The sequence below is a fragment of the Drosophila elegans genome, unplaced genomic scaffold (genome assembly GCF_018152505.1).
Source record: "Drosophila elegans isolate 14027-0461.03 unplaced genomic scaffold, ASM1815250v1 contig_814, whole genome shotgun sequence".
Classification (NCBI taxonomy): Eukaryota; Metazoa; Arthropoda; class Insecta; order Diptera; family Drosophilidae; genus Drosophila; species Drosophila elegans.
The window spans coordinates 4,699,414-4,722,357 of NW_024546167.1; the positions used below are offsets into that span (position 1 = coordinate 4,699,414).

General features: G+C 42.7%; 7 protein-coding genes across 11 annotated transcripts; 2 read left to right on the forward strand and 5 right to left on the reverse strand.

The window, feature by feature from the left end:
• Positions 1 to 162: 162 nt before the first annotated feature.
• Positions 163 to 10,298, reverse strand: LOC108138270 (disks large homolog 5). Its single transcript, XM_017260424.2, has 10 exons — positions 10,092 to 10,298; positions 8,601 to 8,693; positions 4,288 to 8,535; positions 3,858 to 4,223; positions 2,648 to 2,902; positions 2,351 to 2,570; positions 1,651 to 1,889; positions 1,357 to 1,586; positions 1,079 to 1,295; positions 163 to 931 (listed from the first exon to the last, which is right to left on the reverse strand). The coding sequence occupies exons 2-10, from the start codon at positions 8,653 to 8,655 to the stop codon at positions 825 to 827; spliced, it is 5,937 nt and encodes a 1,978-aa protein (XP_017115913.1). The 5' UTR covers positions 8,656 to 8,693; positions 10,092 to 10,298; the 3' UTR covers positions 163 to 824.
• Positions 10,299 to 11,239: 941 nt separating this feature from the next.
• Positions 11,240 to 14,187, forward strand: LOC108138116 (coiled-coil domain-containing protein 96). Of its 3 annotated transcripts, XM_041710588.1 has the most exons (5): positions 11,240 to 11,496; positions 11,565 to 12,870; positions 13,300 to 13,404; positions 13,460 to 13,556; positions 13,721 to 14,187. In XM_041710588.1, the coding sequence occupies exons 2-5, from the start codon at positions 11,566 to 11,568 to the stop codon at positions 14,125 to 14,127; spliced, it is 1,914 nt and encodes a 637-aa protein (XP_041566522.1). In that variant the 5' UTR covers positions 11,240 to 11,496; position 11,565; the 3' UTR covers positions 14,128 to 14,187. The 3 variants fall into 3 exon arrangements, 2 of the variants coding, with proteins under 2 accessions (XP_041566522.1, XP_017115634.2); XM_017260145.2 differs by having other exon boundaries at positions 11,240 to 12,870; XR_005977906.1 differs by lacking the exon at positions 13,721 to 14,187 and having other exon boundaries at positions 11,240 to 12,870; positions 13,304 to 13,404; positions 13,460 to 13,548.
• Positions 14,188 to 14,279: 92 nt separating this feature from the next.
• LOC108138158 lies at positions 14,280 to 15,024 on the forward strand. Of its 2 annotated transcripts, XR_005977879.1 has the most exons (3): positions 14,280 to 14,729; positions 14,790 to 14,852; positions 14,906 to 15,024. XR_005977879.1 is itself a non-coding variant. In XM_017260250.2 (2 exons), coding segments are annotated over exons 1-2 (351 nt in total). In that variant the 5' UTR covers positions 14,281 to 14,379; the 3' UTR covers positions 14,791 to 14,884. The 2 variants fall into 2 exon arrangements, 1 of the variants encoding a protein (XP_017115739.1); XM_017260250.2 differs by lacking the exon at positions 14,906 to 15,024 and having other exon boundaries at positions 14,281 to 14,729; positions 14,790 to 14,884.
• Positions 15,025 to 15,126: 102 nt separating this feature from the next.
• LOC108138153 lies at positions 15,127 to 16,389 on the reverse strand. Of its 2 annotated transcripts, none has more exons than XM_017260236.2 (2): positions 16,244 to 16,389; positions 15,127 to 15,596 (listed from the first exon to the last, which is right to left on the reverse strand). In XM_017260236.2, the coding sequence occupies exon 2, from the start codon at positions 15,593 to 15,595 to the stop codon at positions 15,188 to 15,190; it is 408 nt and encodes a 135-aa protein (XP_017115725.1). In that variant the 5' UTR covers position 15,596; positions 16,244 to 16,389; the 3' UTR covers positions 15,127 to 15,187. The 2 variants fall into 2 exon arrangements, with proteins under 2 accessions (XP_017115725.1, XP_041566268.1); XM_041710334.1 differs by lacking the exon at positions 16,244 to 16,389 and adding an exon at positions 15,720 to 15,737.
• A 1,348-nt stretch (positions 16,390 to 17,737) lies between these two features.
• LOC108138192 lies at positions 17,738 to 18,623 on the reverse strand. The gene is made up of 2 exons (XM_017260309.2): positions 18,347 to 18,623; positions 17,738 to 18,198 (listed from the first exon to the last, which is right to left on the reverse strand). Exon 2 carries the CDS (start codon positions 18,195 to 18,197, stop codon positions 17,853 to 17,855), a length of 345 nt encoding a protein of 114 aa, XP_017115798.1. The 5' UTR covers position 18,198; positions 18,347 to 18,623; the 3' UTR covers positions 17,738 to 17,852.
• A 507-nt stretch (positions 18,624 to 19,130) lies between these two features.
• On the reverse strand, positions 19,131 to 20,422 carry LOC108138167 (putative protein TPRXL). The gene is made up of 2 exons (XM_017260262.2): positions 20,330 to 20,422; positions 19,131 to 19,874 (listed from the first exon to the last, which is right to left on the reverse strand). The coding sequence occupies exon 2, from the start codon at positions 19,871 to 19,873 to the stop codon at positions 19,193 to 19,195; it is 681 nt and encodes a 226-aa protein (XP_017115751.1). The 5' UTR covers position 19,874; positions 20,330 to 20,422; the 3' UTR covers positions 19,131 to 19,192.
• A 1,084-nt stretch (positions 20,423 to 21,506) lies between these two features.
• On the reverse strand, positions 21,507 to 22,896 carry LOC108138300 (pinin). Its single transcript, XM_017260458.2, has 2 exons — positions 22,343 to 22,896; positions 21,507 to 22,279 (listed from the first exon to the last, which is right to left on the reverse strand). Exons 1-2 carry the CDS (start codon positions 22,623 to 22,625, stop codon positions 21,597 to 21,599), a joined length of 966 nt encoding a protein of 321 aa, XP_017115947.1. The 5' UTR covers positions 22,626 to 22,896; the 3' UTR covers positions 21,507 to 21,596.
• Positions 22,897 to 22,944: the final 48 nt, after the last annotated feature.

The following is a 22,944-nucleotide window of genomic DNA, read 5'->3' on the forward strand; positions in this document are numbered from 1 at the left end:
GGGTACGCTGATAAATTAGATTTATAAATTGTATTTATTACGTGTAGGATAAGCAGCAATTTAAAGGCATTTCAGGCACTTCATTTCAGTTTAACCGTTTACCACTTAAGGCTAGTGATAGCTCTTTTTGTCAATCACTTCAATTAAATAAAACTTCTAGTGTTGCTTAAATAGCCGTGTTTTTTTTTATTTTTACTATCGGCCAAAGGCACTTGCCAAAATAAGTAATGATGTTGGTAAGGCTCGATTTAGAAGCAGTTCTCAAAGAAAATTGGATTAATTGAAACTATTTAATATACACAGTTGAACAGTTGTAGGATTTAAAGTCAAACTCCCTATTGCCACCGAGTTTATCGAATCGTTAAGGTAAATAAAATAAAATATATGTGTGTTTTTACTTACAAATACATAATAATAGATTGCATTCAAACAGACTTTCGGCTTAGAATGTCGCCCAAGGAGGAAATCAGTGTTCCAGACGGTATATATAATAAAGATATATAAATTTGTGGAAGCATTCCCCTTTGCTGGTGATCTAAATCTACAGACATAAATTAGGTGACAGAGACAAGACGAGACGAGACGAGAAACAGGTAGAAATACCGCGCCCTAAATGCAAAACTACTATTGCGTTGCAAGTCGACGCCCATTGAATACTCTGCGTTGAACGAAACGAATACGAATACGAATACGAATACGAACTCGATACTATTGATGCGCGTTGAAGAAAAAAAATACTAAGCGTGAGTGTCGCGTTGTGTGCTAATAACTATAACTGCACTAGGAAGATCCCAAGTCGAGGGTGTCCTGTCGATCCGATCGGCTCAGGCGCCACTCGAAACGGGCACCCAAAGCAGCTTGTCCTGCTCCTTGTCGACGGCGTCCTTGATTTGGGTGCACATGTGCTTGATGCTAACGCCGGGGATGACGGCTGTAAGATGGAATAGTAAATTAATTATGGTAAAATAACCGAGGTTACAGAGAAATCTCAACGAAAGATATTTCTGTATCAAAACCACATTAAACGATTAAATGAACAAATGCTTCAATTTGAGTTCGGTTCTAAAAGAAAACCCACCTGATATGTATTGCTTGTAGTCGGTCTCCAGCTTCATGGCCCGCTCGTACATCTCCTTGGCCGCCTTGGCCGAGATTTTGTCGGTGCCAAAGTCGCGAATGTCGCGGATCTGCTTTGCGGACTTGAAGCGCAACAGCAGGACAATGGGATAGATCTGTAGACGCTGCAGACGTTCCACGGCCGAGATGGAAACGTCCAAAATGCAGTGACGTCGATCCTGCAAAAGAAACTCTAGAATTTTGAAGCGCTCTAACTAGTAAAGTGGCTAAGCCACTTACGTTCTTGCAGGCATTGCTAATGGCCTCCACGGTGGTGCACTCGAACTTGTTGCCCCGCCGTCGGTAGTCCACAAAGATGTTCTCCTTCAGACCCTCCTCCATGGCCTCCTGCGAGCAGTCCATGGCCGTCACCTCGCACAGCTTGAAGAGGTTGGAGAAGTCGATGGTCAGCCGGTCCATAAGACACTCGGACAGCGGACCAATGATCAGTACGGGTCGACGAATGGGCGCTGCAACGAAACGAGGAGATATTTAACTTATTTGTTTTTAGGTAACCAAGCAATGGTCACTTACAATCTAACAGCTCCACACGCTGGTAGCTAAGGGCACCGCCATCATCGTTCAGCAGGCCCAAGTCTGGAAAGAAGCTGAGCTGCGTATTGCTGAAGCTGGCAATCTCCGTGGAGTCGCGGGACGAGCTGCGCTGGTTCTTCTTGCGACGAAAAAACGATCTCCTGGCCGAAGTGCTGCCGCGTCTGGCCGTTCCAGTATCACAGTCCACCACTTCCCCCGAACGCAGTTCCTCTTCCACTCTGTGGGGATAAAAAAAACAATAGTCTTAGTATTCTAGAACTTCAAAATATGCATATTCATATATAAACAAGAGGCACAAATGAGTCGAAATCTTCCAAGCGAAAAATTATCAATATATTAGCAGTTATAAAATAAATTTATCAAATGGAGAGTTTGTACCCTTGTAAAACAATTAAAATTTAGAAAAAAATCCATAAAATTCGGCTCTTTGCACATGATGTACACCACTTTGATGATTTTGACTTTTTGGCATTTTTAAAATATTATATATTGCTTTTTGAATACGTTTTCAAGTAATTTGTTTGTAAAATACTAAACTCTTAGCTTATAAGTTACGTGAAGTAAAGGCAATTACGTTACATTTTTAATATCGAATCTAGATTTTTTTTACAGAATGATGGCTATCAATAAATGATTAATAAATAAATAAACAATAAATCAATTCAATGATCGTACGTACTTCATTTGACTGGGTATGATGCCGCATTCCTTCCGGTGGCCCATGGCATCCAGCTTCCAGGCTCGCCACAGGCCAAAGGTGCCATTGAAGACCGTGTTGTCCACGTAGAGAACCTCGTCCTTTACAAATCGCAAGTCGTCCTCGTTCAACTCACCGATGCGATCAAACCCCACGCGAATGTAAAATGAGTCGCCAGGCTCATCCTTGATTTGTTTTAGAGCTGCATTAAAAGGAGGTAGTTTTCATTATAAATATATTATATATTGTAATATACTATATAATATATTAGCTACTCACTGTGCAGTTTATTCTGCACCAGCATGGTGACCGTGTCCGTCAGCTTGGAGATCTCATTGGCCGCCTGCTCGGCGGTGACGCCGCTCAGGTCCACTCCATTGTACTCCAGTATCTGATCGCCCTTGCGTATCCCTGCATGATCCGAGGGCGATCCGGGCGCCACGTCGTGCACATAGATGCCCACCTTGTTGCCCCCGAAGAGCTTAATGCCCAGGTTCTTCGACTTGTCCATGTGCAAGGTCACATACCTCAGAGCTGGAGTAAAAATGTTAGCTCATATAAAATGGAAATTACTTTAATGGAAGGGCCTTGTTAGTAGGGATTTAGATTTGGAGTAATTCTCCATGGGGTTTTTAAAACTGATTTCAACAAAAAGGAACTATGTAACACAACACCGACCTGTTTTCAAACTTTGTTTCTAGAGATTGAAGTCCTATTAAATTTTAAAACACCTTTCTTGATCAACAAAAATATAGTTCTTATAAAAACCTGTAGCGAAGTAAAATATGCCAATCAACTAAATTTAAAAGCTTTAGGGGAAAGCAGAGTTATCCTTTGTAAAAATGTTCAATTTTTGAGATAGAAACAGTAAAACGATTTTTTTTTTGTCTTACAAATCAAAAATACATTATAGTAATAATAAGAATAATAATTTGTTAAATATTCTTGGAGAAATATTCAAAAATATGGCAATAGTAACAATTACACTGAAGCATCTCGGAAAAATTGATTTGAATTATAAAAATCAAAATTTTAACGTTAGATAAACGCTCAAGGTATCGTTCGAAATATCACTTTTAATGAAAAATGGGTGTTTGGTGCAAACACTACGGCGAAAGGAGGTAACTTATGTACAGAAATCATGCTAAAAATTTAAAAATTATCGTTGCAGTAGTTTAAAAGTGATAAAATGTGAGAATAACGCTTTCACTTTAAAATTTAAAGTGTTGAACACTCTATTCTAGAGATGTTATGCACCAAATTATAAAAAAAAAAACATTTTAAAACCCTATTTTCGCTCAAAGTCTTGGTGTTTTCCGTAACAGACGTGAGGATAGGTACCTTAAACAGCCGGAAACGCTTCCTGCTGCATGGTTAGCTTCTCCTCTTTAAAGGGTAAGAGTTATGGGAGCAGGCTACTACCCCGGAATTGTGTGGTTAGTGGTGGGTGGAGTGCTGTGTTGTGCTTTGCTGTGCTGTGACTACGTACTCTCGGCCGGAACGGATGCGGGCGGCGGCGGCAGGGCGGGCTTGGGCTCCTCGTCGTAGACCGTCGACGTGGCCGAGGCGGTCGTCGTGGTGGTGGTGGCCGCCGACGAGGGCATGTCCTGGCTGCTGCTGATGTCCGACTGATTCTCCAGGCTGTCGGTGAAGCTCTGATCCTTGATCGACTGGTGCGACAGTGGGGCCCTCGATCCCGAGCGCGTTGATGGCGCCTGCGGCTGCAGCGGCAGCGGGAAGATCGAGTTGCGAGCCGGCGGACGCGGTGAATTGCGCGGCGTTGGTGAACCCGAATGATTGACAGGAGATTCTGGTTCCAGATTGTTCGCTCCCTCGTACTCCATTGACGGGAACTCTGCAAGAGGGGGATTGGGTTAGCGCTTTTGTGTATACTCTAGTCTAGAAATGGGTGCACTTACTCTCCGGATTGTACTGCACCAGCATGGTGAAAGAGTTGCCGCACTGACGCAGCACATTGGCCGCAATCTCCTGCGTGGCCGCACGCATATTGATGCCACATACTTCCAAGAGTTGATCGCCCACCTGGAGACCGGCACGCATCGCTGTGCTTTTGTCGGCGACGGTGGCCACAAAGATGCCGCCGCCGTTGTTGTTGCACTGTATGGTGATACCGAGCGACTTGTCTTGCTTGTCGATGGTGACTCTTCTAAGGTCTCCGGGGCAGAGAAAATCCGCGGGCACATTGGAGTTGCGTTTGCCACTGCCGCCGCCGCCATGGCTTAGCACTTCCACATGCACCTGCGGCATGGGCGATCCACGTCCACTACCTCCTCCTCCGTTTCCGCCGTTTCCGGCTCCGCCTCCTCCCACTCCCACTGCCGATCCAGTGGCATTGCCACCTGCCATATTGGCACCATAGCTATTGTGGATGCTGGAGCTCATCAGGGAAATGGGTGCACGATCGGAGGACGAGGCCGACATGGATCCAGCGGAAGCCGGCGCCGCACTCGTCACATAGTGATGGTCGATGCTGCCCGAGCTGTTCTTCACCATGCTGCTGCTCTTGCTGGCCACACTGGGATTGGAGGGGATGCGCAACCGCTGGTTGTCCTTCTTGCGCGGAAACGTTCCGCCCTCGTAGATGACACCGCCCACGCCCACGCCTGCTGCACCTCCGCCGGCCACCGTCATGTAGGGATACGGACCGTGGCCATAGTCCAGGTACGGAGCATGCGGATGGGAAGCATGCGGATTGGTCTGCCCATGATGGTGGGCATGCGGATGGGCATGCGGATGCGGATGGTAGTCCAGGTCGGTGGGTATGCCAACGCTGTCGTGCGGCACCACTGTCGCCGCCGGTTGCAGCTGCTGCTGCATTGGCGGTGGCGAGGGCAGGGTCAATGGACTGGATCTCCGGTTGTTGCTCCTCATCCCGGGCCCAAAGGTGGGAAAGAGCTGCGTATGCCGGTTGCCCGGATGGTGATTGGACGGCAGGAAGCCGCCGTAGCCGCCGTGTATGCCAGAGCCAATGCTCTCGCTATCGCTGGGATACTTGGGCACATGACGCACCGCCTGCGGCACATGCCGCTTGGCGTACACGCCGTACTCACTGATCGCCGGACTCTTGGCCGACAATATGGACTCGATGGAGTTCTGCGACTTCAGCGACACCACATCCGGCGGTTGGCCACCACCACCAGCGCCCACGGGCAACGGATGACTGCCACGCGGCGGATTAAGCGGCATGAACACGGCATTGGGATTGGATACAGATCCCGATCCGGATCCAGATCCAGAGCTGTTCTTGGGCAGCGGCGGCGGATGGAAGACGTCGTAGACCTGCTGCTTGCGCACTGGAAACTCGCCGGCCGCCGGACCCGTCATCCCACCCATCATTGAACCCGAACCCATGGCGCCGAAGCCCGTCGATGTTGCGGAGGCATTCATCACCTGCTGCTGGGCCTGCTGACCACTGGTCTTGGGTTGATAGAAGTCGCCGCTGGGCGTGATGTTCAACGAGAGGCGATGGTTGCTGTGCGGCCTGGAACCGTACCGCTCCTGCGAGGGCATCTTCACCCGGGCATTGGCGCCCATCAGGGGGGCGGCTCGTTGCATGGGCTTCTGGTCCGATCTGATCTCCTCCGGCGATGTGACGACTCCGCCGTAGAGCGAGTACCGCGGATGGCTGGGATAGCCACCCATGGGCATGCCCACCGACGAGGAGGCGGTGGCGCCGGCGGCGACGGCGGTGGGAAACAGCGACGAGACGCCAGAGCTGACCGGATTGGAGTTACGATTGGGATGCGCCTTGATGGCACTCCCATTGGCGCCACGTATGTGGGCCAGCGGCTTGGACATCTGTGGCGGCAGCGGCGGCGGCGATTGCAGTTGCTCCTGCATCAGAACCGGTGGCTGCTTCGCCGGCACGCCCACCTCGCCGCCCAGTTCGTCGTCCTTGTCCACGTTAATGGGACCGGCCGTGAAGAGCGACATGAGGGCGTGCTTCTTCTCGTTGCCGCGCATGGTGCCCGTGGGATTGTCGTGCGAGATGTTGGTGCGCGGCCAGGTGCCCATGCTCTTGGAGGCCTCCTTCTCCTTCTTGGTGCGCTTCTTGCGATTGAACAGATTCTCCTTGCTCTTCTCCGAACTGTTCTCGCTCAGCACCGAATCCAGGGCCGCGATGGCGTCGTCGTGCTCCTGCTCCAGATTGTCCTCCGGAGTGCCCGGCTTGCTGAACTTTAGCTTGCGGAAGAAGAACTCGGCGAATCGTGACGGATGTTTAGTGGCGCTACTGGCTCCTCCTCCTCCTCCACCACCACCACCACCACCACCGATGCCGCCACCACTCGTCACATGCTGCATGCTGGAGTCAATGGAGTCCGTTTGCGCCGACGAGGTGGTCATGCCCGGTGGCAGCTGATCCTGCACATACTTGAGAGCAAACAGGTTGAGTCCATCGCTGCGCGGATCGTTGAGCAACTGCATCACCTCCTCGATGGACTGCACCGAGTCCATGGACTTGTTGTTGATGCTTAGCACACGGTCGCCGACGTCCAGTTCCGGTTCGTAGAAGGCCAACGAGTTCTGCTCGATCTTGGCAATGAACACGCCCATGTCCAGCTGCAGGCCGTGCGGACAGTCGCGGTCACGGGTCTTCAGCTGAACGGAATAGGCATGCCGCTTGCTGTGACGCGTGCGGGAAACGAGGAGCAGGGAACGCGGCGCACAGGCACGAATCTCGTCGAGGACCATGCGCTTGGAGAGAGATTGGCAGTCCAGGTTGTTCACCTTGCAGATCACATCGTTGATCTTGAGCTTGCCGCTGGCAGGCGAACTGCTTGTTACGCCGCACACCAGCTTCCGCTTGTTGCTGTCATCGAGAATGATGCCCAGGTCGGAGGTGTGCTCGTAGCCGGACAGTTCCACTTCCAGCAGATCCTCACCCTCGTAGCTGCTGAGGCGGAAACTGCGTCGCGATCCGGAGGCATTGTTGTCCAGATTGTGACGCTCCTGCTGCTCCATTTGCTCCTTCAGCAGATCGATCTTCTTCTGGGCCTCGTCCTTCTGCTTCTTGATCTTCTCGCTGTCGCGGATGGCCATCAGCGAGTCGGAGATGGCCTTGTCCCGCTCGTGGCGCATCTTGTCGCACAGCGTCTTCACCGAGTCCCGCTCCTGTACGATCTTTTCGCGCTGCGATATGGCCCAGTCGCGTACGCGTTTCGCCTCCTCGGCATCCTGACTGGAGCGCTCCACCTCGGAGAGGGCCTTCTCGAGGCTTTTGCGTAGCTTCTCCAGCTCTTTGCTGTTCTCCAGCTCCTTGCCGCTGGGGAATTCCTTGGACCACGAGCTCTCGCGTGACTTGAGAAGGTCGCGCTTCTTCAGCTCGGCGTTGGCCAATTGCAGAGCCTTTATTTCGCCTCGGGATAGCTGGTCGTCCTTTTTCAGACGCTCGATCTCCTTGTTGGCCAGCACCAGATCGTCGGACATCTTTTGGTGCTCCTGCAGCACATTGTCCTTCTCGGAGAGCAACTGATTGAGCTCCTCGGTGAGGGAGACCACATTCTTGGTCTCCTTGGAGAGCAGCACCTTGAGCGTCTGGTACTCGTCGCCCCGCTCGCGATAGTAGTTGCGATCCTTCTCCATCTCGATGTACAACTTCTTGAACTTCTCCCGCTCCACGGCGACCATGTTGCGCTCCTTCTTCAGTTCGGCCAGCTTGTCGCTGCAGCTGCCGTCGCAGCCCTGCGATTTGCCAAAGTAATACGGATTCCCACTGCCGCCACCCGGCGGCACCTGGCTGTTTCCATTCTGGGCCTGCTGGCTCTGCTGACTTTGGGTCTCCAGCAGCAGCCGCTTGAGCCGGGCGCTCTCCTCTACGATGTCCGTGAACTTGTTGCGATCGGCCACATAGTGCTCCTGGTAGAGACTCAGCTCGGTGGCCAGTTCATCGCAGCGTCGCTTTGTGCTCGCATGCTGGTGGCGCAGTGTGTTCAGCTCCACGAGGGCGGTCTTGTATTGCGCCTGCAGCAAATCGTACTTTGTGCCGTTTCCACCGGAAACGCCCGACACGCCCACTCCGCTATTGACGCCCTTCGAGGGTCCGTTGTTGTTGGCCATGTTGGCCATGTTGGCAGCCGTGGTGCTGCCACTGGAGTTGGACGGCGGACGGAGGGTGTTGTCATAGCCCACATACTCCGAGCTCTCTTCTGAAATTGTAATTGCAATGATATAGCGGATGTATGTACTTTGAGTTGAGACTTGCAGAACTCACCCTCCTGACTGCTCGTGCTGGTCAGCGAAAGATCTCCCGATGCCATCTTCGCCATCACAGCATCTTTAGGTGATACTCAACATGAAGATTAAGCTGGGGAAGTGAATATAAAATATACAGAATTAATTTAGTTAATAAAACTGCAGTTTGTAGAACTAACTAAATTGATCCCTCCTGTAATTGGCATAAAATGTTTGCTATATATAATCCCATCTGTCCAAGAACTTTTTAAAACTAGAGCAAGATAACAACTTAGATTTATTAATTGCCAGTTGGAGTTACCAGGAGGTAAAGAACTTTATCAATTTAATTTAATCGCAATGATGACTTGCACCTGTTGATCATCTTGATAGTGCAAACGTGAGCGTAACAAAAACTCTAATCTCACTATCTTATTGTTGAAAGAAAACCAACAGCAATGACTGCATTAATTATCTTCGTCTTAATAGATACAGCAGTGTTCAAAACTTTAGGATTAAATAAATTATTATAAATTAATTTAGTTATGAATAACAAATTTAATTCCAAGAATTTATTTTGAGTAAAAATACATTAGTATTTATTTATTTAGAGGTACTAGAAATATTTTGTACAACTAAAATAAATTTAAGCTGATCTTCCCAAATCATTAAAAAAGCTATGAAAGTATAATATTTTTATAAAATACAGATAAAATATTTTCCTATTATTCGTTCATTGCCTTGGATATGTTATTGTTTCCATTCTATAAAAGTATATCATTTTTTGACCACTGCTGTATATTTGTTAGACATGAGAGTAAGTAGAAAAACCGAAACATTGGAAAAACGAAACTTTCACAATTTTTGTGAAACCGCGATTTTCACAATTGAACGACCGAAATTTAAATACAACCGCAGAGTGGGAGGGAAAGTGGGTGGGCGGTGATTGGGTGCTGGGTTTTTGAAGCTTTTTCGAGCGTTTTATGCTTGCGAAAACGAAGTGTGTGGCAATTAAGCACTCGAGTTAGAGGATGTGGACTAAGCCAAAGAATTAATTGAAGCAGCCGAGCAGAAAGCGTAAATTAATAGCAACATGTATGCACACACGCACACCACTCACCGACACCGACACACAAACTCATACACACACACACACACACACAGGCAAGCGGGCAAAACAAGTTGACCGAATGGAAGAAAGAGAAGAAAAGCTGGCAAACGCACAAAGGTGGAAAGCAAAGCGAATTATATAAACGCTTTTCGGAATGGAGTTTCGTTTTGGGGGCACTTATCTTGGCCAGCAAACACGCTTATTGGGCCAAAAACATTGCTTATATTCCGTATATTCCTTTGGTCGAAAGACTTTCACGCACACGCACACACACACACACACACACGCACTTGCATGCAAACGCAACAGCTGAATGGGCGAGCGAAAGAGAGGGGGCGAGCTCCACCCCAATTCCAGCCCCGCGGGAAAGAGAGGGAGAGATGCAACAGGCGGACAAAAAACGGGATAGCCGACTTTTACCGTTTTCGCTCGCGCAACAACAACAACAGCGCATCCGTGGATTCCGGAAGTTTCCGTAAAAAACGCGGCGAAAGGCACAACTCCACGGCAAACGGCCAATTTTCCAAGGACAAAACAGTCCAAAACGATGACGAATGGGCAACGAAAAAACGCCACCGAAAAACGAACGAAAAACAAAAAAAAAAAACAACACAACTTCACGTCACTTTTCCTATAGTGCTGTCACAACATCGATGTCACTATCGATAGTACCAATTGCTGGCCTATCTATGGCCCGGCACTATCGATTATTTTAAGTTAATCACGATAGTACTGACAACAATAGGGGTATTCTATATATATGTATGTGACAGCATATTAATTTTTATTTAACATAACTTTGAATTATAGAGTTCATTTGCGTATGAGTTATACAATTAAATGGAACTACTGATCCTAATGACTTAATAGCTTCTTTAAAATTATTCATTTTATTTTCGGTTGTTCCCTCCAAAGCTGAAAATTGTGGATCAATTGTTCATAATTTATCAGCATAGAAAATGGGCAATATATTTTCCCACATTAGTTTTATTAATTACCTGCCTAATTTTCATTATTTTTAAGAAAACCTATGGATCTTGGAATTTTGTCATTTTTGTTTCGCGAATATGTTAAGCTTTACTAGAAGAATGCCCCTTTTCAATTACAAGAATGTCGTTAATAAAGCTTGTAATAATGATGCGATAGTGCCGATAAGCAGGTACAAATTATTTGGCATCTCTGTTTTTCACAGTGTTACCAAATACACTAAATGTAGAAAAATGCTCTAAAATATGCCATCTAAGGAGCTTGGTTTTCCACCCGATTTTAAGGTTGCTGTAAGTGCTAAATTATATTTGAAATATTTTGGTTAATGTAAAGATTATTATTATTAAGATAACAATTACTAATAATTAATTTTTTTTTTAATTTTAATTAAATATTTTACAGATAGAAGTTAATTTTTGTATTACGATTTTAATAATTTTTCATATTTTTATTTGGTCATGCTTTGGGATGCATGAATTATGATCTAAATTTATGGCAATAAGTGTTCATATTTAGGGATATACCCAAGCACTATATTGCATATTTTCTAGAAAACAATTTTAGGAGTTTTCAATCAAACATGATCACACTGTACAATATTTAATTCAAACGTTTTGTTGTTTCTTGTTCTTTTTAGTTTTACACATTTTGCACCGTGCTAATTTCGCACGTGTTACTGCACACCTGGTTGTCGCCTTTGGAAATGGCCAAGCCAAAACAATCCAAATTGTTAGGTGTTAAAACTAAAACCCATGATCGGAGCGGTACATCTTCGAAGACAAACGCCCAAGTGCGCCCAAAAAAAGGTCCCAAGGTCGATAGAGATGTGATTGAAAAGGTGGATATGTCGTCAGTTGCAAGCCCTTTGCATATATCGAAATCGCAACTCAGCATATCCCCAATTAGCATGAGTTCAGACTCGGAGTATGCCCCATCTGCCCCGGCAAGTGGTAGGATTACTCCAGTCTCTCTTCAAACTTCTTTGCGGCAAAGACACATCAAGAAGAAAATCTCTGCTGGCAGAAGCAAAAGGAACTCGAAGCATTCCGTTAATTCCGTGTCCAAAAAAAAATCGTTTATCGGGAGTGTAAAACGATTAAGTAGCTTATCGATAAAGCCACCCAGTATATATAAGATCAAGAAACTCTCGTCAAAGGAGAACGTTCAGGCAATACAATTCGATACCAGTGCGGCTATAACTAGTTCCACCGATTATGAAGATAGTGAAGATATAGAAGAAGATCTTTACGTCCAAAGTGAAGGACCGGAGTTGACTGACCAAAGCACCAACCAAACCATTAATGGCGAAAGCCAGATAAGTGTATCACCTGACTTGGATATCAGAAGGCGCTTTGACCTACTCCAAGGCCTCAGGGATATACCCGATTTGGAAGAACTTGGGGCAATAGCGACCCCGGATCTGGACCAGTGGATTGCGGGAAAGGAGAAGGACCCTTTGGACGTGGGAAGGTTCAGGAGTCCCATGGCTCGCCACTCCACCAGCACTTTAAGTTCCCCACTGACCGAATCCGAAAACGAAGGGATCACCGAGGCAGCTTGGCCGCCCAATTTAGAACCCGATGCCATAAGTCTGACCTCGATCTCGTTATCAGAAGTGGAATCTGATGACAGCAGCTATTGGGAGCCGCAAAGAAGTCCCAAGCTTAGTCTTAGACCTACATTTATATCTGATTCATCTGGGTCTTCCGAAAAATCCCAACCGAAACCGCTGGTTACTTTAAACATCTGCGAAGATGTCGAAAACTATCTGGCAGATCTTATTGAAAAAGTCGTGGAGGGGTTCGAAAATGCAGACTATGTGCGGACAGAAAGTCTGGACAAAGGTAAACTCTTGGATCGGCTTGTCGAGGAAGTCGACGATAACTACTGGGAGCGGTACGAGAACGAGTATCTAACCAAACGTCTGACCGAACACCACCTGCGCCGCTCCAAGTATTCGCTGATCACGCCGAGCACGAGTGCCGCCCATAACGAGGCCAATCGACGACGCCATCTGAGCGCCTTGTACGAACTAGATCACTGGCTACAACGGGAACGGGAGGCCGAGGATATCCACCTGGCGGAGAGGGATCGTCTGCTCGCGGAGTTGAAGCAGAAGCAATCGGAGGACGAGGCTCAGGTCGAGGAGTTGGAGGAACTTATCAGAAAGAACATACTTCGCCGCGCTTATCCCTCGGATCGCCTTAAAATCGTAAGTCGATTGCAGTAATTCAATAATGGTATTATAATCTCAGTCAGAAGTGTATATATTCTTGACCACCATCACTAGATGAGTCGATCTAGCCATTTCCGTGTTTATTTTTTGTATATTTAAGCTATAGTAATGGTTAAATGTTTAAGACTTACGGTTTTGATAATATTTAAATCTGACAACTATAACATAATTAAAAAAAAAAAATAAAATACAGAAAAAAAAATAATACAAAATATATAGCTTTGCGGTTTTTCAACTTTATTTTAATATTCTTTGAGAATATATTTCAGGAATACGGTTTTAGTTGCAAGGGTATACATATAAACTTCGGATTTCCTAAATTTGTTTCCTTTCTTGATTAAAGTACTGTATACTGTATTAATTGATTTAAATTATCGAAACCTAATTGAATTCTTTGAATACAAGATAGCTGAGAATACGCTTCGACAAATGAGAAAAAAGCGCGATGAGATGTCCGAAGTACGACTAGTTCTGATCATAAAGCAACACAACAATTCCTTTATTGAACAGGTGAGAGAAGTTCAAAAATAAAGTACATTGCAAAACTATACGTTTGCATCCATAGAAACTCAATGAATTGGAAACCATTTCTGAAGAAGTGACTATGGATACGTATCTATCCACCGAAACCGATGTTGAACAGTTAGCCCACGTTCTAAGTAGTAAGTATAGTCCTGATATCTTACTAAATGTAATTAGTATACTTAGAGACAATATACAAATAAATATTGCACTCTGAGTTTATGGCTTTAAGCTAATTGCTTGTAAATAATTTTAATAATTTTGAGTTTGACTTAAATGTAATCGTTTTCCTATTTCCGTTTAGCTAGGAACGCAGAACTCCTTCGAATGCATGACAAGATTAAAAACAAAGTTCATAGCATTTCACATCTAAGATGTCGACGAAAGTTGCTAAGTCGCAAGTTTCTGGAGGCCAAGAAGGAGCTGCAAAATAAACAAACTCAAAATCTTGCCTTGCGCGATAAATTATTCACTAGAAACATAATACACAACAAACTTCACGCCAAAATCAATGAAGTTCGATTCAGAGCTGGTATAATGTGCTATCCCAAGTTGCTGGTCGATTTTGATCAAACAGAGAAATTTATACTGCAGAAGCAGGATCGGGTCAAGGAACTAAAGGCGCAACACGACAGTCTGCTGAGGAGAATCGACATAGTTGAGTCAAAGATTCAATTATCCAAGTTAAGTGTTAGCGTACTGACCGATTAATAGGTGAATTAATTTCACACAAATGACATGGCTAAAGAGATATTTATCAATAAATTTAAGAGCAATAGCACAAACTATATCTAAGTTCTTATTTTCTTAAAAAAATTTTAATATATTGATTAGAAGAACAGCTTTCAGTAAATCCCGAAAAATGAATTTGAATTGCCAAGCGAGTTTTGTCAAAATTTCCAAAGAATAAAACAACACCATTATTTGGCCAAATCCAAATTGTATGTTAGCTTTTGTGGCCCAATGGCATTCTTGCTCCTCCGAGTGGCCCTGGTGGCCGGAGCGGTATATGGCACCCAAGAGCTGGGAATATGGGAGAATTCGCGGCACACGCAGGAGCTGTTCGAAGGCGCCAAACGGGAGGTGAGTCCCATCACCGCTTACCTGATGAACCAATTCTGCTGCTGGCGCTGCGAGAAGTGCGACCCGGATGTGGAGGTCAAGCCCTGGCAGGAGTCCATGGTGGATGCCTGGAACGAGTCGGTGAAGAAGACCTTTAACGCCCTGGGCGTTCAAGGGCCCAAATACTTCAATCGCTTTTCGCAGGATATGCAGCAGGGATTCGACGACCTGGTGAACAACAGTGGAGACTGGTACGTATGCGAAACATAAATCGAGATGGCAATACTTAAACTAATTTGGTACATATTTAGATACAAAGGTATAAAACAAATTCTTATCGGGGAAAGCACAATTTATTTGGAACTGAAAAAATGGTCAATAAAATATGGAAATGACAATACTTAAACTAATTTGGGTACATATTTAGATACAAAGGTTTTAAACAAATTATTATCGGAGGAACTGAAAAATGTTCATAATAAGGAAAAGAATAACAAAGACGAGAATTTCGGATGGTCAAACTATCTCAAAGAATTAAGCCCCGAGATGAATTCAAAGACTTGGCTGGACACAACAAAAACTATCACATAATTTAAAACTGTCATCTTAATTTCCTCATGCCAACGAGTAAAATACGTAAAATTTGCATTTTTGCGCCAGTTATAATGCCGCCAGACAACATTTTTGGCTTTCTATTTTATTTTATTATTTAATTATTTAACCAGATACAACTAAATAAGACGAGGACGAATGGCACACTTGGAACATAATAAGTTTTGGTGGCGGAATTGAACTGGTATTCATCCGTGTTGTTATTGCGGTTTCGGTAACTACTTCTGGAGTGGGATCCGCTGTAGTAGTAGGAGGAATGACTAGATCCGGATCGGTCCGAACTGTAGTCTGGGTGACTCTCGTGATGGTTGGTGTGAGCTCCGCTCTGCGAATGCGCCGATTTGGAGGGGCTTTTGAACCAGCTGCCGAAATTGAAAAGACCGCCACCCTTGCCTTTCCTGCTTTTGGATCTTCCCTTAGCATGCACATCATCGGTGATTAGGGCCAACACTAGGAGCATCACCACCATCAGCCTTAAGCTGGGCCTCATCAGGTAAAAGGACATGCTAAAATGAGTTATAGTTTTTTTTTTCTTAGCAAAACTTTCATATAAAATACAAAAATACAGTCAATAATATTATTTGCTTCTCTGAAGACGTCTGGGGAAATCGGAAATATGAAAATGCTACCATTTTTATAAGATCGTCCGAATGCCCCAAAATATTATTGAAACTGGACTGCCTAGTATATTCTTCAACACCCTGTAGCAGCACTTTATTTATGTTCAAAAGGTTATCAACATGCCGAATAATAGACTTTAAAAAAAATCGTGATAGGAACGGTTTTCAGTTCTCTAGATGGACGGATATTGCAAACGATTATAATTGTCTTTTTTTTTTCTAAACCCCGTTTCTATAGGCAATAAATTATATCAGCAACTATTTAGTAAAACATTGTTTTTAAAATCTTATTGATGGCTAAAAGTCATTTTCAAAATAACACACTTTTGTTTAATTAAGAAACATAAAAACAACAACCTATTGACCGTATAAACTTATACTACTATTTTAAGACTTAATGATGTGGAAAATGTTTTTAATAATCTATTAAAGCTTAGATCACACAACTTCAAATAACGATTAATTTAAGTTGAATTTTTGAATGTCTGCTTTATATGTAATAAAAATTATATATATGTATAATTAATACTCACTTTTATTCTAGTGTAGTCCGGTTACTGCGGCTGTGTTTTGGTAATGTTTCTGGAACAGCTAAATTGAGGACCTAAATCGCTCGCCTTTTGGATTTTTTTTCTGAAGCAGCGTCTGCTGAAACGTAGCTCTTTGAGCATACTGATCAAATCCGTCTTAAAGTTTCATATTTTAATCTCAAATTCGACTTTAGTGTGCCGCCTTCTATTGGCGCATTAGCATTTAGCTAATGCTATTCCGACATGTGAGTGTCACGAACGGCTGATCTTTGTTTGTTTACTTTTGAATTGTCGCAAATTAAAACGAAATGATCTAAAAATTATGAATATGAGCGAGTTTACGGATATCTTTAATCCCCAACAGGACATCCAAATTGCAACCGATGCATTTACCAACTTGGACGACAAGGAAGGGAAGCGAGCAGGATTTGATGCGCATGCTATTCATTTCGGTAATTTTTACGCAAAATAGATTTTATATTCAGAAGAATCAAAAATTGCGCCATCCTTGCATAAAACCCCAACTGCTATAGTGGTGGCGCTAACAAAATATCGTTAAAAATCCATATTTTGCGGTATTTAGTCTAAAAATGTTCGGGGCGAATGATTTTTAATCGCATTTATTTATCGCATTTATTTTAAATGCGGCATTTAGCCTTATAGGATTCCCTGTGTAAATAAATGCGCATTAGGCCAAATGCGTTTGAATGCGCCAATGGAATCAGGCTATCACTCTAGCTAGAAGTCTAGTCATACTTTATTACAACAGAGAGGACCAATGAGTCGAGAGAAAGGCCTGAATTATAAAATAAAACAAGAATGTAAGCAAACATCAACATACAATACACTCTGGAAGGGTATAAGAAGATGAGAGTTCTTAGAAATATTTTGGGGCCCGCAAGTGACGCATTCCAAAAAATGTAGAATTGATAACGTTTGACTTCCCGCACAGTCTTTGGTATTACTGATTACATTAAAACATTTTTGAATAAACACTATGAGTCAGAATGTTTTCTTACAATCAATTTCATAGTAATGTGTGATCAGTCCAATTAATTTAAATTATATGATAAACACCACGTTTAGTGATCAAAACACATTTTAGAGTCATAAACACAATTTTAATTTTTTTAATTGATTTTTGAGTGCAAATTTTTTTAATTGTATAAAGACTTTTTTTCGCGAGACCGAAACAAATTAGAAATATTTAAATAGTTGAAATTTATAACTTTTTTATATTCAAAACCATATATTACGTCCTATTAGTATATCAGTTTTTATTGTTTGAGTTCTGTGGTACAGCTAAGAATACGAAAATCAGATGTTTGGCGAAACGATAACTGGAATATCTTTTTTTTTCTGTGTAATACTCTTAATATAACAGAACGATTAATATATAAATTTAAGATTTTTAAGAAGGCAATTAACCTAAATAATTTCAAAAGGTTTAGCAGGTATAAAAAACGTTGTTTGCTAAGTAAACTGAAAATTCGTAGGTTTATATATTGATATTTTAATCAAGTTTAATTACAATTTTCAAACAAAAAATGTTTTAATTGAACAAAAGCATAAAGCACAATAAGGAAAAGGAGGCTTTGGTGGCGGTATTGAACTAGTAATCTTCGGCGTTCTTATTGCGGTTCCAGTTTATGGGGGTATAGCTAGGTCTGGCTTCATATACTGGACGGGATCGTCTCTGCTCTGGCATGTAAAGCGGATGGTAGGGCGGCGATGTCGCCATAGTTTTATCCCCACGCCGCGCCAGAACAGGTATATAGGGCATTTTGCGCGTTATGTAAGAGGGCCTAGTGGTTCTCCTGCCATTTCCAGTACATCCGTAATTTTTAAAACGATGTCCAAAACGTCGATTGGCATGCACATCTTCGATGATTAGGGCCAGCATTAGAAGCATTACCACCATTAGGCTTCCACTAGGCACTCTCAGGCTTAAGGACATTCTGAAATGGGTTCATATTATGTTTAAGTTAATCGGAGTAAATTCGAGTAAATTATTATTATTATATTATATTATGCATTAAAAAAAAAATGTCATTTTTGTCCTAAAGCTAACAATTTAATTAATTTATAACTTTATGATTAACTTACTTTTTGTTTGTTCCGCTTGCTGCTGCTGTCACCCGGATTTCGGGAGTGTTTTGTTAAAGTATCTCGAACAACTAAAATGGTGTTCAAAAATCCGCTCGTCTTTTAGTTTTTTGGGTGGAAGAGTCGGGCAGCGATCGCGGCAGCGAAACTCAAATCAAAGCGAATTGGTCAGTACACTGAACTAAATCCATCCTACATTTCCATGTTGTTGTATGATGTAGTTTGTTTTTTGTCAACAACAATACTTTTTACATACGAATTTAAGAGCAAGAAACTAAAAAACTTATGACAATAAGAATCGATACACTCGGAAAAAAAACCGCGTTATTGGGTAAACTTTTTTTTTTAATAATTGAATTAATTTGAGCATAAGTTTGAAAAAGAAGAACAAACAGTATAATCATACTTCGAAGAAAAATAAAAACACAATTTCGGTATACGTTTTTTTTTCTGATTTATTAATCAAGAAGTCTAGCCAGACGTTACTACAAGAGTATTTCAAATATTTTGAGATTGCTACAATGGCGGATGAAGATGGAACTGATAACATTTGAACTTGTGCACAGTTTTTGGTTTTCAGTTGGCATTTTTAAAGTATCAGTGTATGGCAGAAAACCAAAAAACACAAATTTTATATAAAATGAAAAAAAAAATTAGTATTTCGGAAATAGAAAAAGATACATAAAAAAATATTATTTTAATTATTCGGAATTAAATTGGAACTTAAATAGGTTAACAAGTCTAAGAAATATTTATTTGGTTAATAACAACACGGCTTGAGGGCTTACAACAACAGACAACATTTTATTGTTTTTGGTGTTGAATTGTTCTTAACAATTTGTACGTTTATAATAATTGCCAGCACAAATATAGAAGGGTGGATATTTGGGCGAAGGGTCCGTGGGAGAGATACTGTGCTTGGGTGGCTGCATTGGAGGAGTATTTATACGTGTAGTTATAGGGGTCGTTGTAACCAGTGCTGGAGCGGGATCCGCCGTTGTAGTAGGTGGAATAACTGGGCCTTGCCTTTTCCGCTGGACGGGACTGTATCTTATCTGGTTTGTCTACCGAACTGTAGGCCGGCGGACCCACTGGCTTGTAAGCGGCACTGTAGGCCGGCGGACTCTCGTGAATGTTGGTGTGAGCTCCGCCCACAGGATTCGAAACGGAGTAAGCCGGCGGAGGTCCTTTGGGCGCACTGTTTCCGCCCCCGAAGCTGAAACTGTACGAAGGGGGCGAATTGTATCGCGAGGAACTTGAGTATGATGGCAATGAAAAGCTGCTGGAAGACGAACTGGATCCTGAACTGGAACTGTACGAAGGTGGCGAATTGTAGTGCGAGAAACTTGAATATGATGGCAATGAAAAGCTGCTGGATGACGAACTGGATCCTGAACTGGAACTGGATTTGGAGCTACTGCTACTTCGGCTGCTGCTACCGGACTTCGCCATGGAATGTGTGGCTATGGCCAAAAGGATAACCATCACCGTCAGGATGCCATTAGGCTGCCGCTGGTAAGAGGACATTCTGAAATAAGACCAACAACCAATTACTTACAATGTTCTCATTAAATATAACTATATATAAAGATTATATGGGAAATTGGATTGAAAATTAAGTACATTGCTCAGAAAAAATGAGTTCACTTGAAGATGGGATGTAAGGTCAAAGAAGTCACTATATTGCCACGACTATAAACAATTTTCAAAACACATATTCCTTTCAAACCATTAAGTCGAAAGCGCCACCTGTTGTGCAAAACAAACAAGAAGGCAAATCTGACTGCTTGCAATGACGTCACTGGTAATGTTTGATTTTCATTTATTGATAACTTAAAATATGTATGATAAATATGTACCGAATAAGATATCATATAATTGGTCTCTACTAGAACTTTCGTAATTAAATTATAAATAAGTATATAAAATGTAACCATAAATTTGTAATTCTTGTAGAATACCTTTTTAAGGGTTTATGCTTACCTTAATAGCCGCTGTAGGAGGTAAGTGACAATTCAATGAATTGTTGTTGCTCCGCTGCGAGCTCACAATCGACTGAGAAAGGATATCCCGCGAAAGCCCACCGAAAACAACCCTCGTTTGAAGCAAAGAATGTTGTGTATCTGTTGTAGGTGCCACGCAAGACGATTCAACAAATATTTGTATACTGTATACTATACCTACTATATTTATCCTATGAACTTCAAGAATTCTTGAATACGTTATATTAAAGTATCCTCTGCTTATGCATTACAGACGAATTCATAATACGAGGTAGAGGTATAAAAATAAATCCGATGAAGAATAGAACATTTTATATTAAAACCTAAAAATTAACAGGACGTTAATTGTTGTTGTTATTGGGTGTAGTCATTAAATTTTTTCATGGCAAATCAAATTTTTCAGTCCCACTTATGTGTAGAGATATGCTGGCAATACGAATAAGCCAAGTTAATAAACACATTACTTTATTCATTTCATAAATTGATTGCGCATAACCGCAGCAACATTAGAGCCTACTACGACGCAGCCACTAAGATATTTGATATTCTCTTATCTATGCTAACAATATTTGTTTACCCGCTACACGTAAAGGGGTATATTATATTATAAAGTATGTTACAGTAACCATGTCCGTATGAAAGACGATATCTCAGCATTTGGGAGATTCTAGTTACGCATACTCAAACGCAGTTTATTTTATAATTTGGCCATGCGCACTCTTGAGCCCCATAGAGAAATATATCTAATGACACATCAAGATTTCCAAATCAACAATTATTTCAAAACTTGTTAAGAAAAGAAAGGAAACATCAAGCATCGGCAAAAACTAAATCATCATTTTCGGCTGACTGATATCGTTGTTCGATTTTAATAAATTTAGTTCTGAAAAAATATTTTAAACTTTTTTTTCCGTGAACATCGGAACTCAAAATCTAATGAACCGATACTTTTGAAAATTCGAACATAAATCAGCAGGTAATCACAAAATTTGTTGGCACCATCAGTAATTAGAACCACACTTTTAAAGGTTAATAACATCAATATAAAACACAATTTGAACAATTAAAACATATGATCCGATCAAAATCCGTATATTTTGTTTTTTTTTCCAAGACTTAACACTTAGTGTTAAGTATTTAATAGTCAATGGACTGTCTTAATATTAAGTCGATATATTTTTCGCTATTTTAGGCCGTCCATCTAATCAAAGTATATTAAGTGTTCTGCGTCCTCCTTTATATCGATTTTAATTTAGCATGCGTGGTTTTTTGTTTGGTGGATTTGCTCCTGAAGGTCCAGGTGCGTTAATCGCCGAAGAACTTGGCTTAAATGGCGTCATAGGTCTTCTGCTGGCAGCCATCGGAGTTAAGGAAGCCACGCCTGCCGGATTGCCACTGGGTCGAGCTCCAGGAGTAGAGGTCACCACTGCCGAGGTGGAACTTATGATTGGAAGAGTCGAAAAAGGACGACTCGGACGAGATTGGGAACGTGCAGCCATACGACCCGCAGGTGCCATGACCAAAACTGCGGCAGCAGGTGCCACAGGATTAGGGGTCAGCCCAATCCTCGGGTTCGGTTGGACTTGGACTTGTGGTTGAACTTGGACTTGTGGTTGGGCTTGGACTTGTGGTTGAGCTTGGGGTTGTGGTTGTGGTTGTGGTTGGGGCTCAGTGCCCTTGCCTTTCAGCTCGGCGGTCATGCCCACTTGACAGTGGCGCAAGGTGGGCAGCATTAGGCCACGGGTCAGACTGGGCGAGGGCAGGGATGCTTGGGCGGGAAGCAGGTTCTTCAGCGACTGCTGGCGGGGTCGCCTCATCAGCTCGTCGGTGCGCTCCAGGTCCGCCATCTCCAGATCCTCGACACTCACGTTGGAGCGATTGGCCAGCTTGGCGAAGCGTTGCGCCTCCACCAGTTTGTCCCTGGCCAAAGCTAAACCAGTCACTCAAAAAGTGTTCTTTTTTTTAACAAAAGTTAAGTATAGTTTCAACTCACTGTAAGCCAAATCTAGAATCACGCCACGAGCTTGTGGTTCCACCTCCAAACGAAGATCCTTTACCAGGCTGTCCACAAACTCCAGATCCGACCGGATGTCCAAGTCGCGTTCGGTCACCTTGTAATTCGGTTTTTTGTCCATGTTTAGGAAGATATTTTTCAATGGTTTTTCTGCTTTAATCGGTTGACAACTTAATTGAAATGTCAGAATTGTCAGAGTTGTTTTTTTGTAGTCTGACAGAAACTCTGGTCTTTTATCTTTTTTAAGTGTTGAAAAGTGCATATGTAATTTATTGGTATTTATCCTTACTTTTTTATTCAAAAATAACAACCTTGACACACAATTTTTGATTGGTCAAATTTGTACAATTAAAACGTTTCAAATAATAGAAAAATATGTAATTCGCGAAAGTTAACTTTTTAATATATATTGAGCTATTTAATGCCAACATTTAAAAGAACTTCATTGCAGGAATAATACACCGGAAAATAATACATTTTAAAAACTAGGTTTTTTTTCAATTAACTACCAATTTTACCACCCGATTTCGCACAGTGTTGCAGAATTGAGGTTTTAGGTATGGACTTAATACAATTTTAAA